Source organism: Acyrthosiphon pisum, chromosome A1 (assembly GCF_005508785.2).
Source record: "Acyrthosiphon pisum isolate AL4f chromosome A1, pea_aphid_22Mar2018_4r6ur, whole genome shotgun sequence".
Classification (NCBI taxonomy): domain Eukaryota; kingdom Metazoa; phylum Arthropoda; class Insecta; order Hemiptera; family Aphididae; genus Acyrthosiphon; species Acyrthosiphon pisum.
In genome coordinates, this window is record NC_042494.1 from 152,716,032 (window position 1) to 152,733,290 (window position 17,259).

The 17,259-nt window shown below is 27.5% G+C and overlaps 2 protein-coding genes across 4 annotated transcripts in view; both read right to left on the reverse strand.

Moving 5' to 3' along the window:
* Positions 1-5,756, reverse strand: part of LOC100160811 — an 80,083-nt gene extending 74,327 nt beyond the window's left edge. For 2 of the 3 annotated variants that reach the window (XM_029488604.1, XM_029488603.1), the window contains exons 1-2: positions 5,273-5,756; positions 1,511-1,558 (exon numbers count right to left, since the gene is read on the reverse strand). In XM_029488604.1, the coding sequence (XP_029344464.1) occupies positions 1,511-1,549 (39 nt within the window). In that variant the 5' untranslated portion in view covers positions 1,550-1,558; positions 5,273-5,756. The remainder of the gene's footprint in view (positions 1-1,510; positions 1,559-5,272) is intronic. The other variant, XM_029488606.1, reaches the window with a different exon arrangement.
* Positions 5,757-8,111: 2,355 nt separating this feature from the next.
* Positions 8,112-17,259, reverse strand: part of LOC100571100 (probable serine/threonine-protein kinase DDB_G0283337) — a 14,138-nt gene continuing 4,990 nt past the window's right edge. Inside the window, exons 4-13 of the mRNA XM_029486395.1 lie at positions 15,934-16,000; positions 15,486-15,841; positions 15,043-15,407; positions 14,746-14,955; positions 14,604-14,685; positions 14,369-14,504; positions 11,768-11,902; positions 11,560-11,665; positions 11,255-11,496; positions 8,112-8,433 (exon numbers count right to left, since the gene is read on the reverse strand). Of these exons, the coding sequence (XP_029342255.1) occupies positions 8,347-8,433; positions 11,255-11,496; positions 11,560-11,665; positions 11,768-11,902; positions 14,369-14,504; positions 14,604-14,685; positions 14,746-14,955; positions 15,043-15,407; positions 15,486-15,841; positions 15,934-16,000 (1,786 nt within the window). The 3' untranslated portion in view covers positions 8,112-8,346. The remainder of the gene's footprint in view (positions 8,434-11,254; positions 11,497-11,559; positions 11,666-11,767; positions 11,903-14,368; positions 14,505-14,603; positions 14,686-14,745; positions 14,956-15,042; positions 15,408-15,485; positions 15,842-15,933; positions 16,001-17,259) is intronic.

The following is a 17,259-nucleotide window of genomic DNA, read 5'->3' on the forward strand; positions in this document are numbered from 1 at the left end:
AAATTGAAATTGATAAAAAGTTTCTAATAAACCAGCGTTTACCCGGACGTCCTGGTTGTCTCGGAGGTATAGATATTAAAGGAGCAATATAAGCAAATATTCACATTCAACGAAAAGAAAAGAAATGTATATTTAAAATTGTGCTTCAACTTCGACATTACTCGATAATTCATTTGAGCAAAATTTAGAAACTGATAGGCTAGAGAGTAGTGATATATCGGAATTTGAGACCAGCATTAATTCTTTACAGTCAATAGAACCACCAACTAAAAAAAATAATTCCGCGGAAAAATAAATTTTATAACACCAAAACTGGCCGGAGCGTTAGATAGATGTCAATTAAGTATTCGAGATTCTGTATATTTTCTTCAGGCTACTTTAGAAGCTTTAAATTGTAATATAGACTACGTAATAAATCAAAAAACTTTTCCCAATTGTAAAAAAAAGTACACTTCAACAACAACATAATGCATAATTAAAATTATGGCGCCTATATTTTTTAATTTATATTATTTATTTTATTGATTTTACCCAATATTGTAATTTATTTTTATTATTATTATTAAAAATATTTTTAATTACAATCCATACAACATTTCTGTACAATAGGTAATTTTGATACAAGATATTTACATAGCGAGAACGACAGATAAGTGAGGGCACTCAAGTAGTGCCGCCTGAGTAATATACTGAACCTACATTAAAATAATAAAATGTAAATTTTACTACAAATATAAAAATTAATAATCATGTTAATAATAAATGTATTTTTTATTTGTGTTATCATATTAATAATAAATGTAATATATTATATATGATATAAAATTATAAAATAAAAGTCTAAATGACGCTTTGAATTCGATAAACGCTGTATTACTTCTTCGGACTTGATGTTAATATCATAGTGGATATTGAGAGCAGCTAGTCCATTCAATCTCGATTCGGAAGTAGAGTTTCTTTAAGTTTTAAACGTTAAAAAGTAAACATGTTTAGGGTAAAATATGTCTATAACCACAGTCAAAATGGTTGGTAGTACTATTTTGATTTTCGATTCTTGGGTCATTATAAGTTTTGGGACGACTGCTTATCTCTTTGTCCATGGATATCACGGACTAAGATAAAAGAAAATGACAATTGTGATAACTGATAACGGTTTGTAAACAAAATTATTTAGTTAAGTAAATCAATAAAATGTATTATATAATATTTTATTATATTCCTAAATGAATTAAAAATGTTCCATTTTGAAATACTCAAGGGGGGACCCCCCCCTGGGTTGCGTCCCTGACTCGATACCTGGTTAGTACTATAAATTTTTCTTGGCCAATACCCGATACCCAGTTAGTATAAACAATTTTACTCGGCCAGTACTTGGTACTCGACTTAGTACCAGATTTTCTACTCAAAACATCTCTATTATATTATTTTAAAGTCATATTACTAAAAAATCAATGTGACATAGAATTAGTTAATACAATTTTTACTTAATATATTAAAATTTAATTATTACTTTTAAACCAGCAGATTTCTTCCTCTCCGATTTATCCATTGTTGATACCTAGAATAATACAAAATTAGTAAAATATTATTAATATATTTTTTAAGATATAAAAGATAAAAATAAATATATATTTGAAAATGACTTTGTTGGTGCTAGAAACTATATCTACTATGATAATCCATAGTAATATTTCTCATGGCATACAAGCTAAAAAATTTAATTCGTATTACTCCATACTAGGGGTTTGGAAGTTAAAAATTTAAATTGATAAAATATAGATACGCATGAAAAATATAAAATATTCAAACAAACATGTTGAAAATGTAAAAAATACAAAAACTAATTCAAAATCAAATGGAAAAAAAATATAGCTAAAATATTATTAGTTACATAATAGCACAGATTATATAAAACGCATATTCAAACTTATATTATATAAAATATAATCTGTGATAATAGTAAGGATGAGTTCTTGGACTTTATCCCAACTTTGAGAAATTCAAACTATTTTGAAGTTTGTTGGAAATTAATACTCAAAATTTAATATAGGTATTTCAAACTTAACATTAGTACCTAACAGTTTAAGAAAAATTAAGTTAAAATACTAATATAAATATATATATAACCACACCCCAGAATACTATTTTAATTTCCAGTATTTCTCATATATCCTTTATCAGTTAATTTAAATGTTGAAGTAAAAAATAGATTTGAGTAATAAAAGAAGTTTAAATTTCGAGTTCATGATAATCGTAGTTTAACTCACCACAAACTACAAAGTAAATAGGTATGTCCACAACTTTGTTCTCCAACCACTTCACATTCCGTCAATAAAAGCCTAGTTTTACTCCTTTTGTTGGTAGAATATAATAATATGATAGTATGTAAGTATATGGGTGAGGTCATGTGAGATTGTCTTTTGGTTTTTGCCAGATAATTTAACAAATTATATAAGGCAAACATTAACAAGAGCTGTGGAGAGTAGGATGTGTCAGACTATCAGCTGGAGCAAAAGTGAGTCCTATTGTTGCTAATATACCTACTAAATTATTAGTAATATTATTTATTTTGTCATGGTTTGACCTATCCATACATAATAGTATTAGGTATACAGATTATTTGTTATAAAAAATAGATGGCGGAAAACTGATAATTTAAAAAAAATATGTAGTTATGGAGACTATACCATCTAAATATCGACGGTGGAAAGGAAAAACGGCGTAAGTGACATTTTATAAATTTTACAGGAGAGCCAAACAACCGTTTTTTTCTGAATTTTTTTTAACTTTAAAAGCGGTTCAAAATAATTGCATTGCATTTTCACCTAAACAATTCTTTTAGATAATTATATTCTAAATAAGTTAGTAACATAATAAATTAAGAATTGTTATTTTTTTTACCAGTCATGTTAATTTATATACTATTTTGGTGCTTACGTCTAACATTATTGGTAGTATGTCGTTTACGCTTTTTGGTGCTTATGCCTTATTCTTGTTATTAACCTGTTATTAACCTGAATTTTGGTGGTTACAATCAGCATAATAATAATAATAAAAATGAACAAAACAAAATTTATAGATATTATCAATAATTATAATAACTAATAATTAATTATAACCGATAAAAAATATTTATAATTATTATAAACAGCTATGGTAGTTACGCTCAAAAATATTGTTTTGTCGCTTAAGCCTGTTATTTGGTGGTTACTCTTTAAATTGATCGATGGCGTTTACGCCTTGCAACTATCGATTATTTTATTATCGAATATAACTTCGTCAATAATCAACATATCGATAATCAGGTGAGCACAATCGATGCAGAATTATGTCGTTTACGCCTTAATTAAAAAAAAACAAATTTTGTCAAGAACGTTGTTTACGCCCTTTTTCCTTTCCACCGTTGATATGCACTTGCCATAAAAAAAACATAGAATTATTAAAAGTCGAATTGTATTGAAACAATTAACAACTTAACTAAATTTAAAAAATCTTTTGAGGGAAAAAAATCCTTAAATAATTAAATACAAATTAGGTACAATACAAATTAAATAGGTAGGGGATGCGCGGATTCGACCGCGATTTGGTCGGGACACGGGTTACTCCTCTTGTGGCACAGAGTAAAGAAAGAGGAGAGCATTGACTGTGCAACATTGTTTTTAATATTTCCATATCACATATAGGTAAGAAAAAAGTTCTTATTGTTTAAAAATTAATTTATTTTGAATTTTCCAAACTTGAAAAACTTTTTTTTACTTCCGATATCAGAAAAATAAAAACAATGTTGCACAGTAAATTCTTTATAGTGTGAAAATTAGGTTGCTTAGCTTGGATTACAGCTCTAGTGATTCTTACTCGCATAAAACAGTTTGTAACACATATAAGTGTAACATCCTCTTAAACATAGGTTCAAATATATAATAATTAAAAATGTCCACTTTTTTTTCTTCAATTGTTGTGTAATAGAACATATTAATTAAGTTAGGGTGTTTTGGTCATAGAGTGACTATCAGCAGGTTAATAAATTTATGTGATTGAGTACCTACACACGAGAACTCACGATAAACGCAGTTTATCATGCTAATAGTGCTAAACTAGGTAAGTAACCTACTAATATTATATTTTCATATAAATTATCATATTATTTGGGAACTTTGTTACTTTACCGGACACCCTTTATTTTGCAATTTTTCTTTTTAGACTTATGTAGTTAACTATACTGAGAACGATGGTGAAGTCAGAATTTGGCGGTCGGACTTAGTTTCGAAGTTATAGCAAGCTTAATGAAGTTTGCTATTTTACGATTTTTGCGCATTCGCGCGTCACTAGTTTACTGCACCTGTTACGAATATTAATTATTTTTTTTTGAAACCTATGTACTTCAACGGGTTAAGAACGACTGTGCAATCAAAATTAGATAGCCAAACTACGTTTTGAAGTTATATGCTAATGCAGTTTCGAATTTTAAGTTTTTACGCATACGCTCAACACTCTATAGTAGCTCCCTACATCTGCCGGCTCCGGTTGCCAAACTCAAAGTCCTGCGGAAAAATTGCAAAAAAAAGGGTGTCCGGTAAAGTAACAAAATACAATTATTTGTATTTACATCAATTGTTGAGTGTCAAATTTGAAAGTATGCAAGTTAATATAATAAATACAATCAATACTACTTAGCATGTTACATATTTATGTAGAACTTACGTTTATTATTACAAAGAGGTTTTCATATAAACCTATTTCGAGAGATAGAATATTGGCAAGTAAATTTTTAACGTGTTGTAAAGTTCTTGTAACCGCACAGTAATTGAAAATTCAAAATAAATCAGTTCATAATTCAGAGGTATGAATAAAAATAACATTCAATCATACAATAGGTATACTCTTATACCATATCACCATTCTACGTTTAGGTAAACATATGTCAACCAAAAATTGCGTTGAAGTAGTATGATCAGATCCTATAACGCAGTGCCCCAAAAGGTTTTGAATGAAACGAAATTGGATAACTTCTCTCCATAGACCTATAGGGTGTTGTTACGGTTGGAATATTTTTTACTAAATTTTAGTCATCGGAGAATAATGTTAAGACGATTCAGATGACCACACAAGATGCGTTTTTGTTTGACACAAATTGTGTCACACAAAACTCATCCGTAGTTGAACTACGAATACAATTTTTCAATTATAATGCATAATATGCTCATACACTTTATAATAATATAAAACCACTTATAACTGCAAGTCTACAGCTATCATGTGGATGCATACGTACTCGTTTGTAATACAGGATGTGCCGGCGGCGTTATCCGGCAGGAAACGCGCGATTCACGTGTGATGAGCAGGACGGACGCGTCCAATTATCGTTGTGCAAATGTCTTCGAACGCCACAGTTGCCCGGGAACACTATTCTTTAATCTATGCCCGGGAAACACGCCACCAGTCAATCGGATTACATGGATGCGATTTTCGGTGGGACGAATGACGGAGACGTTGTCGCGATAACGCTGAACGCACAAGCAGGATCTGTACCGCAGAAGTCGTTTAAGAAGCCGATAGGCGATAACAAAATGAGAGAGTAAAACACGAGAATTCTGCTAGGTCGTCGCGTCGTCGTTAACGCTTTCGTCGGTTCGTCCGCCGATCGGGAGATGTCAACAATATCAACAAATAAATCGCGGGAACCGGTGAAGCACGAGCGGAGAGAGAAAAGACAAGTGGACAGTGGTAGTGTGGTTGCGGTACGCTATGATGGGGTGTCGTGTGAAGATCGCGGGGATGACGCTTGTGGCGGCACACGATAATAGAGTGGTAACGAAGAGAGGTGGACCAACCGTTTGTTTTTTGTTTTCCACGATATTTGAGGTTATGTGATTTATTGAAAAACTATTCAATTACATTAAAATATTTGATCGATTGCCTAGCCGAACGCAAAGCTCAACATTTTATTATGCACATAGTCGTGGTTATTTTAACTTGGCGATTAAACTTTACAAATAATGATGTAAACGCACACATTTTGTTTTTAACCTCAAATATGTTCCCGCTAATCTTCGGGTCATTCAAAATTACTAATAATAATTTTCGTCATCACTCAGTACCCTCTGACCACCAACCACACAACCGACACCTAGCTAGCCAGTATGGAAATGCCCATAATATTTTTCAAGACATAATAGAAATCTGTTTTGTCATGTTATTTTAGGGCACTATAGATACAGGTATGCTACGCCGCCATTTTGCAACTAATAATGTTATGTGAATTTGAATTTCTCCCCCTTTATTTTGTCATTTTATCATTGATAAATGATAAATGAGTCTCCAAATTATGGCATAGCATACCCATTCTATGTAGAGCCTTAGTTATTTATATCATTTTGAGATTTTATTAGTTGGTATACCATATTATAGTATATTCATTATTCACAGTGCATTTAGACATTTTGCGCCCAGGTGCAAAAAAAAATTTGACCCGGGCAATTGTAGCCAGTGTCCCACCCCCTCTATATGGGCCCCGTGTATTTATTGTTAAGCTTTGATGGTGTATAATATATGGAGTATATTAATACAATTAATTTTCATCAATTGCTGTTTAATCAAGACCCTTATATTATATTGCTTGAATAATTTAGTTAACATTTTTATTTTTTTATAATTCAAAATCATATTGAGTATTGACTATATACTGTTGACCATTGTGTTTTACGTTCAATAGTTACGAAATTACTAATACATGTAAACATAGAAGTATTTATTATAAGTATTAAAATATTAAGTATTTATTATAAACTATATTATAATGTCGTAAGAACTATGAATAACCATAAATATTTTGTCTAACTAATAACTATTGACAAAAATGCAAGCTTATAAATTAATTTAACACAAATTCTTTTAACGTTAAACATTCAGAGTTTGGATGTATTTCAATTTTTTCATAATTAGCTTTATGGAAATTGTAAATAACGTTCTATCTTCTATGCCTTTATAAATTATTTCTGATTTTAAAATGACAATTTATAGTTTCAGTTTTATAATCTGAAATATATTATGGTTTCACCTTTTACATTGATGTTTGGCGATGTAGCCTGGAATAGTGATTGCAGGTCACAGGGGTAGTCCTATTTTCTACGATTTGGCTACGAGTCAGGAGAATCTCCTGACGTCTATTGTCTTCTATTACCAACAGATATGTGAATAAAACTAGAAGACCTATATTTATGGGGCTGAAAGTAAGTCAACTTTTTGAAATTGAGTCACTTTTAGCCTTTAGGTCACTTGTGTGAGGTATGTCGATAAGTATCCAAATTTCCCTAATTTACAATTTATTTTTTTTGTTATTTGTTGGGTAGTCGTTAGATGTTCATAAATAAAGACTTTTTAATTTAACTTTGTTAAATAAACTTTATTTCCACAAAAATTTGTTCCGATAGACTTGTCTTATGTTCCATAAATAATTTTTGAAAACACTTTCATAAACCACTTTCCACATTCGAACCAAAAGTCCATTTTAAATTTGGAACAAATATTTGTATCTATTTATTATAATCATTATTTTTTGAAATTTGTATGTAAATAACTAAGTAAGAATCAATTAAATATATTTTGAGTCTTAAAGAAAAATAATAATAACAGTAAGTTGTTAGGAAACATACTTAAATATAGGTCACTTTTATGATTAAATTCAGTCACTTATGTCCATTACACAGTCAAGTATGTGATAGTGATACATAAATTGACTATGCTTATGGACATCAGTCACTTTTTAAATCTTTAACCACTCCCAGACCTGTATATAATCAATCTTAAACATTAATTTTTAAGAATTGTAAATTTGTAACTTATATGTATTATTATTATTTTTAATTTTAAAAATTTTAAATTTATTTATAATTCTAATGACTAGTGGACCCTCAAACAGTTAAACATAATTCATGGCCCATGGTTGGTCCATTAAATTTTAGTGAACTATTAATTAATTTCTTAGCAATCCAGCAATATTCTTTTAAAAAACTAAAATACCAATCAAAAATCTCAATAAACACTTTCCTACATCATAAAAAAAAAATGTAAGAATAATACATCAATTATTATTCATAAATGTTGTATATTAAAATGAAGGTAGGTACATCTTGATTAAATTATTGACAAAGATTATGACATTTTTGTAGATATATTTTTAAACTTATTATGTCTTGTTATATAACTCCTCAAATTATTAGAAACAAGGAAGTAACTTTTATTTTAAATATTTTTTTATAAGCAAATCATAATAATTCTTTGAACAATTAAATAAAATTAAACTATTTATTTATGTTTAACTTCTCTAGAAAACGAGTACATTGTGAATCATTTAGAAAAATAGTTAACTTCTCCAAGACTAGTTAAACTTTCAGCTTCACTTTCAACTTCTTGAGTAGACTGTTTCAATGAAATCTATATCAAAAGCAAATAATAATAAAATATTAGTATTTAATAGTTCACAAATTATGAATTACATCAACATCATAATTATTTACATATTATATGTTCACTTAGTCAATTAGTCTGGTATTAAATATAATATATATACCATACAAAGAACTTACTTCAATTTATTTTATCATCTCACTATTTTATATGCTTACTTAGAATATACTTTTCATAGTATATAATGTAATACCTAATATTATAATATATATTTTGTATTTTATGTATAGCCGTGTGGACATTAAGACAACTACAATAGGTATAATACTTAAAAGGATGTCACACCCGCATGTGTTGTCTGCGTCTTACAAATGTACAACATAGCAAAAACTGTTTTGCGCTGGACAACTTTTCTCACACCATATTTGTTGTAGAACTACCAAATTATCACAACACTTAAAGAAGAACTTTATATGTGCAAAAGAGTGCTTTTTTTTTAATACCACTATAATATAATCATTTTTTATAAGTAAATGAAAAAAACAAAAAAACCAAATGTTTAGAAGCAAATAACTTTTATTGTATTTATGTTATCTAAAATATGAACACGCTCTTCTGTAGATAATTTTCCACCCTATATGTTCAGAAATTTGGGAGCCACTATAACAAACACAGAAAGATAAAAGTTGTCCCGCGCAAAACAGTTTTTTCTATGTTGTACATTTGTAAGACAGAGATAACACATGCGGGTGTGACATCAACATAAATACTTTAATAAAGTCCTAAAGAAAATATAATTAACATCTCTAATTTCTATTATATTGATAATATTTTATTTTAAGAAACATACTTAATTAATTAAAATTAAACATTTTTGTATTTAATCATTACATAATTTATATTCTAGAGGAGTGTGCTAGAATATGAATGGATTAAAAGAAAAATATCTCAAAAATGAAAAATTTGTAATTTTAATTTAATTATTAATTTGGTCTCATTAATATTAGGACTTTGCGTCCAAAATTATTTTTGACAATGTAATAACATTTTTAAGTTATTTTTTAATTTTAACTTTTAAGTAATAAAAATTATTTAAATATATGTAGAACACTCAAAATTGTATTAATATTAAAAACCACAGTGTACTCTTTATCTATTCCATATAATTTTAAATCCTGCTTAGGGGGACTTTAGGATAGTAAGCATACTTTACATATTACTAATGAGTTATGACAATACCACAGATATACCAAAATCTACTGAATGAATCTTATAACTATTAATTTCTTTAGTCATTAAAATGTACTTGGAACTTATATAAACCGCAATATAAGATTAAAATTAAAAAAGTGGGCAAGTGGGTGTCGCTAGTGGTGCCGAACACGGGTATCAACTGGGGATAATTCCCCAGAACTATTTATGTTTGGGTCAGGTGGGCGGGTGGGCGATAAAAAGTCATCAGCCATTAGTGGTATTTAATATATAAACATCATCTTAATTTAAAAATGATGGTAAGTGTAAAGAATAGGCAATAATAGTATGAGTATGGCAGGTCACCAGGCAGTATATCGCGATTATAATGCACTGTTCAAGAATAGCTAAAAAATTTTTTTAAGTAGAGGTGGGTCTCACACCAGAATTTTTTCTCCATAACATAAAATATAGATCGGCGCCCCTGGGTGTCGCTCTGCTGTACGGTATATTACAAGTGGGTCACTGCAGTCATGATCACTGTAGTGGATTGTGTTAAATTTGAATTCATTGATATAATATTATCATGTACAAGAAAAACGTTTCTGAGCAAAAACAGTCAGTCAGCCTATGATATTAGTAAGTATATTTGATGATATTGTGAATACAATTTGAACATTTTATAAATTTTTTACTACAAAATCATTGTTAAATTTTCAACTTGATAAATTTTGCCAAAATTCTAACTTTAAATGCTTGTAAAAAAAAATGATGACTGTATTTTTAATATTTTTCAATTGCTATTGTAACAATATAGCAGGAGCCTTGTATTCAATTTTCAGGCTTTTTGACCCAACAAATAAAACGCAATTTACAATTATTATAGAAGAAATAAAAAAAACCACTAACTTCCTCGCTCCGCTTAAAATCTAAATTTGAAAATTGAAAATATCTCTAAACAACTTGAAAATTGTGTCAAGTATGAGAATAGATCAAATAAACATTGAAATTTGATATGTTTACGGTCATTCGCTTTAGAGTTATACCAAAAACCAAAATTGATTTTGTCTAAAACCAATTTTGTGTAAAAATTTCCTGTTTTCCTAATTTTTTTCGGTGGTTTTGTAAACTACTGGGAATTTTTACCTCCCTAATGCACCAACTTGATTCACTTTCTCATTGAACAAGATATTGAAGTTGAAAATTGAAGCATTATTTAGACTACTTATCGTGTACACAGACACAAACAATGAAAAAAACAAACATCATTGTAAAATCAATACATTCATCGCTCCAAGTCTAAAATATAAAAACAAATTAATATTTATGAAAATATAATTTTTATTTGGTACTTAATAGAAGCTGTAAAATTTGTTTTTAGATCCTTCGAACTTCTGGACATCGCGCCATGTACAAAAAAAAAAAATCAAACTTCTCCAGAACTCCTTTTAAATGTGTAAATGTATAAATTTCTCAATTATTTATCATTTTGTTCTGGTCTTACTAAAAACACAGTTACAACTTGCATTTAGAAGTAAAGTAGTACAAATTACTAAACTGATACTATTTTGTTATTATTTTGATTTCTTTCTAGTCTTATAATAAAATTGAATTAAGTTTCAACATAGGTACCTAGGTAATTATAATTTATTATTACCATTGAAGAAGTAGTTGAAGCAAAACTTTTAGTTTTTTTGGCTAGAATTTGTGCTTTATCTGTTTGTTGATAGTTATTGGATGTCAATGATGATAAAGAACTTAATTGCCACTCTTGTATGTTTGACTGAAGATTATCATAATCCTTACTGGTATCCTTGATAGGTAAATGTTCAATATTTGTATTTATCTTCAACATATTTGTGTTTTTATCCTTCTCAAATTTAGTTAATTGATCGCTTTCTGAATAAAATATTATAGAATTGTTTTTGTTTTAATAACACAATTAAAATTCTAAAAACTTACTCGTTAATATTGTTTCATTATTGGTTTTACAAAGTGTATTTATCTTCAAACTATTCTCAGATTCCCAATCATATCCATTTGTCGTAGTCATACAACCATAATTTTTCTATTTTAAATTCAAGATTTTAATACATATATTAAACTAATACTCATTATTACTCTAGTTAATTATTAGATAAGAAAATATAATGTAAAATTGTATACATACATCATTATTTTGATTTTCATCATCAGATAGCTTCAGTTGATGTTTTAATATTATACTTGAATGGCTTGATTGAGGTTGAGATGATACAGAATCTTCAAATAATGTACTCTGATCTTGAAATTTTAGGTGATTCTTCTAAAAAATAAAGTTACACTGATTTAAAACTAATTGAAAACAAAAATAAATAACTATGATTAATCTTATATTAATTAATTTATAATGTTTAAACCATATGATTAAGAATATTAATATTAAGGTACTTTTAATATGTGTATAATATTGTTTTATTATCATTGAGAGTCCAATTCTGGTTTGTGGTATGTTTCTTTCTAAGCAGGACATCAGCAGTCAATAGCCAGCAGGGCCGGTTTGGGGAATAGGTGATAAAGGTACAAGGCTACAACAGCATCAAGAACTCTTTTTACAGAAGCGGTATTTTATTAATTAATTAGGAAAAAAATATTATACTACGAATTAAATTTATAATATTTTAAAATTTATTTAAAACATTGTACATAGGTACAAGAAAATATAAATTTATCCATTTTAATTAATAGTTGCTTAGCAATAATGCTAGTTTTTCAAGTTATTATTAATAATGAGTAAACTATAGGGCTGAAATGTTGAGGGGGCTGTAGCCCACTTGACATTACATGAAAAGTAACCCGTGGGTTATAACATATGATCAGCCCCCCCCCCCCCAAAAAAAAAAAAACCCACACAGTTACGTCTGTGACGTATACATAGAAATGTGGCTTGGATAGTACCTACATTTTTCTCCCAGGCCGTCCCTGATATTAATGATAAATTTGAAGATGTTCTAAAACAAACAAGACAATTTTCAAAAAAACTGGATGTTTTAAATAGTTAGAACAAGTTTGAGTTTGACGTAAAAAAAAATTTGCATTTAAAATTTAAATCTTATGATAATCCCATGCATTTTATATAGATCTAGTCTTGTAAAAGATACTTTTTAAAGGTATTTGAAATTGAAATATTGTATATTTAAGTACAAATGTAAATACTTTGAAAAAGTATTTATAGATTGGTACTTTCAAATTTTTAAAAATATAGTTTTTCCTTATAAATCAACTAAACCAATTGTTATGTTTTACATTAATTCTATACAGCATATATTTTACACTGCATCATTCAGTGTAACTTTAAACTCTACTGTTTTCTATGTCAAAATATTTGATTATCAGTAAACAAATATACTATTGTGTATATTCTCAATTTATATTTTTATTTCATATAATCAAAATTAAAACAGAAAATATATAAAAACAATTTTTAAAGTATTTGAAAATTATTATTTGATTTTAAATACAAATAGGTACTTTGAGAAAGTACTTAAAATACTTATTTGAGTACTTAAAACTATTTTAATACTTTTACTCAAGTACTTTAAATCACTGAATAGACCCCTAACAACATTTTAAAGTAAACTTTTATTATCTTCACTAGTAGTTGACACTAAAGTTGCTAAATGTCTATGCTATTTTAAGACCAATGTTTATCGTTTTCATTTTTTTACAATATTTGTAATATTAAATACAAATAAGTAATAAGTAATAACTATGAAATGGAATGAAATATTATAAAATAAAAGTCAAATATTGAATTCAATTTTGACATAAATTCTATTGAATTTGAAGAAATAATATTGTTTAAATAAGAAAGAAAGTGATTTACAGGTAATTTTACAATAAGTTAACAGAAATATTTCTTAATATTTATGTAGCATTGATAATTGTATTAGCAGAATTCGTAGCAGTAAATAGTAACGGCAACCATTTATAATATTGTTCTATGACGGAAACAGAGAAAACATTTTCTAAATTAAAATTATAAAAACCCAATTATGATCTATTATCTTATCATGATTTGAATTGAATCTAGTATTTATTCTTTAAAACAGGGATCTTAAACTTTTTAAAGCAGCAGGCCACATATTATTTTTGAAAAATCTCTGTGGTCACATTCTTAATAAAAACATTAAAACATGTACGGAATAATGAAAAACACATGCTATGCTTAACATGTATTTGTGGACCTCAGACCTCTAAGCTCTAATAGTGACAAAGTAAGCCAAAAATTGAAGGCCTCTGCTTTAAGTACACTTTTAAAGTAAAGCTTAAGTTAATTTAAATTCTATTGATACATTTAGTATTTAGTATTCAGTTTCAGTTAGTATCTTAATATAAATGTTATTATAGCAAAAATGATATTATTATAAGAAATATAATACAAATTACAATACTCATAAAATATGTTGACTATAATAAATAAGTAATTAAAAAAATATATTAACAGTTTGAGTAATGAATTATGATTTTAAAGGAAGTGTGCCAATACATATAAATATATAATAAGAATGTTACTCTTTTACTTTTATAGTTTTATGCAGGTCAAAAGCCTGATCAAATTATTAGTCGTAAGAGCAGCAATATTGAATCTTGCTAGTGTTTACAAAATCATTAGTGCCGGCCCTGGTCAGTATTGCTACTATGTATTTACTAAATTATGACAATTAAGACTATTTGCTTCAATTATTAAAATAGTTGATTATTACAAAAACACATTGGTACACATTTTTACTTTCAGTTGAGATATATTGTTCTGATTGTTCAAAGCATTTTGAGTCTTAAATATATTTTTATTTTGATTTATGTTGTCGTTGGAACATAATGTAATTTGAGAACCACATTCCTTTATAACTGATGCATTTTTAAATCTAAAATAAAAATATAATGCATAATATCATAAAACCTAAGTACATAAAAGTAGTATTATAACAAAATTATTTTTTTTCCATAATAACAAAAATGTTTACATTTCCGAACTTGTGAAGTTACAACCATGACGCAAAAAGTCTTTTACACTGACACATCCGGTTGATGGTATTTCATGTAGATCTGTAAAAAAAAAATAAAAAAATATTCAATATTTTAAACATTGTTATATCAATATTTTACTTTTTGAGGATAAAATATTGCTAGGATGATGATTTTTAAGATTTTCATCAACATATTGTACTGCATCATCAAGTTTATTGTCTGTAGGTAAATTTGGAAATTCTACCAATGGATTTAATGCCACGATAGAGTTTTTAATCTTAGTTAGTCGATTTAATACTTGACGAGAATTGTTTTCTATTTCTACAGATATTTGATCAAATGAAATTCCTAAAAAATTAATTTTTATTTAAAATGACAAAAAAAATATACTAATCTAATTAACTCATTTTTAATTTAATGTATTTATTTAAGTACCATCAATGTCGTTCTCTACCATATTGTCGGCTATTTCCAATAGTCTTTTTTTTATTACTTCTTCACTAAAACCAACCATACTGTGTTCTTCAATAAGATCTTCTACTTCACTTGAATCGTTATAATCCAAGGATTTTGTTTTTTCCAACTTGTTTATTATTTTTTGTAATTTACTAATTGATCGATCGCTTAGACAATAGTTTGACGAGGTGTTATCTAACATTCCACATATAATTTTACGTATTTCATGACGAGCAACTATTTTATCATTGGATATTTTTGGCTGAATTACTGAATGGCATTTGCATGTTTCCGGTTCTAATCCAAAAGCGAACTCTTGGTAAGCTACATTAGGTTTATAATTACTAAACATAATATTAAAAAAATTAGGGTCAATAAAATATTTTGGTTTAAATTAAGCATAACTATTAATATTCTATTACCGTAAGAGCTTATTATCTGGTTGTATTTGAATGTTAGTTAATTTTTGAGTGACTAGATCAGCTTTTAAATCAATTCTAGGAATTCGCCGCACCGTTAATTTGTTTACTTTACAATCATTATTATATTTTCCATCTGAAATATTAGCCTCGAAATTCACATTCGTTATACTAACATTTTGCCGGTCATTTTTTGACAACTGTTCAATTGATTTAGAAGAGTCGTTCAATTGATGAGGATTGATCGTTCTACCTAAATATCCCGAACGGTTGTTAAAATGAACACGTTTTTCTTGAATTGAAGACCTAGGTTTCGAAATTATATTTGAATTTTCATTATTGGCATTGATATTTTTACCCTAAAATATATATTAAAATATATTAAATTCATATTAATAATTAAATAATTAATAAATGATTAAAAATAGTTAAGTTCAATTTTTAATCTTACTAAATTTTCTTTAAGATCAGGTTGAAGTCGCCGTACGGTTTTTGATGGAATATCTGCATATAAATCTCTAAATATAAATAATAATGCATTGATTATAATGAATTGAAAATTGCAATTTGTAATTAATAAAATCTACAATTATAATTATAGTTGGTATAATAAAAAATGATATCACTATTTATTCATAAATGTAATTAAAATTATAATTTTTGTTATGAATGAATGCTAATTGTATGCACAGGATTTTTTTTTCTGTTTGCTATAAATTATAATATTATAGCCCTTGCTCGGGACGCAAACGTAAGCAAATCGTAAACAAAAACGTTTTGGCAAAGGTGGGCATTAACTAGTTAAAAAGTTAAAGTTAAGTTAAAAAGTTAATTTTTTTTTTTAAACTTTTTAACTTAACTAGTTAGTTTATTTTCTAATCAACTTATGAACTTATTTAGTTTAATTTACAGTTGAAATAACTTAGCTTTTCTCAGTTGATTTAAAAAAAATCTATCAAGTTAAAAACATTTTGAAATTTTTCGTTTAAACGTAAATATTACTATGTCAGTATAAAATAAAAATAATCCAATACAAAAACACAAACATTTCTGTTCTTTTTCTTGATAACATAATTTTGTGTATATTCATATATTTTATTAAGTTGTAAATTATATATTATACGAGTTGCAAATACAAATGTTTTTAAAAAATTAATAATTTTAAATTACAAATTGACAATTGTTATGTTTTAATGTTATATAACTTATGATATATATGAAGCCATGAAGGCCATGTACTCATCTTGCCGTATTGACATTCAATTGCTATACAACATAAAAAAATGTATTTGTTAAATTATTAATTTGAGATGAGTATAGTTTAAATTGCCTAGTATAAGTAAAAGGGTATACAGTGCACATCATGATAAAAGTTCAATAAAATTGTTTTTTAAATTTATAAATTAGTAGGGATGGACCGATATTAAAACCGATATTGGTGGTATCGGGTTTATCGGTATCGGTTTTTTTTTTAAACCGATATTTGAACCGATACCAAAAAAAAAAAAACCGGTCAAGTGCGAGTTGGACTCGCGCACCGAGGGTTCCGTACAAACCTGTAGGTATATTGGTATATAAGTAAAAGTTCACCCATCACGACAATCGAGTCATAGTTATGGTATTTTTATTGCAAAATGAAATTTATAACATCAAAATAAGGAAAGCTGGAGGATCATAAATTAATGACAAAGGTATCTTTATCGTTCCAGTAATCCTTCATTTTATATTACATCTATCATTTATTTTATAAATTTTACTTAAGTAAAAAAATATGTGA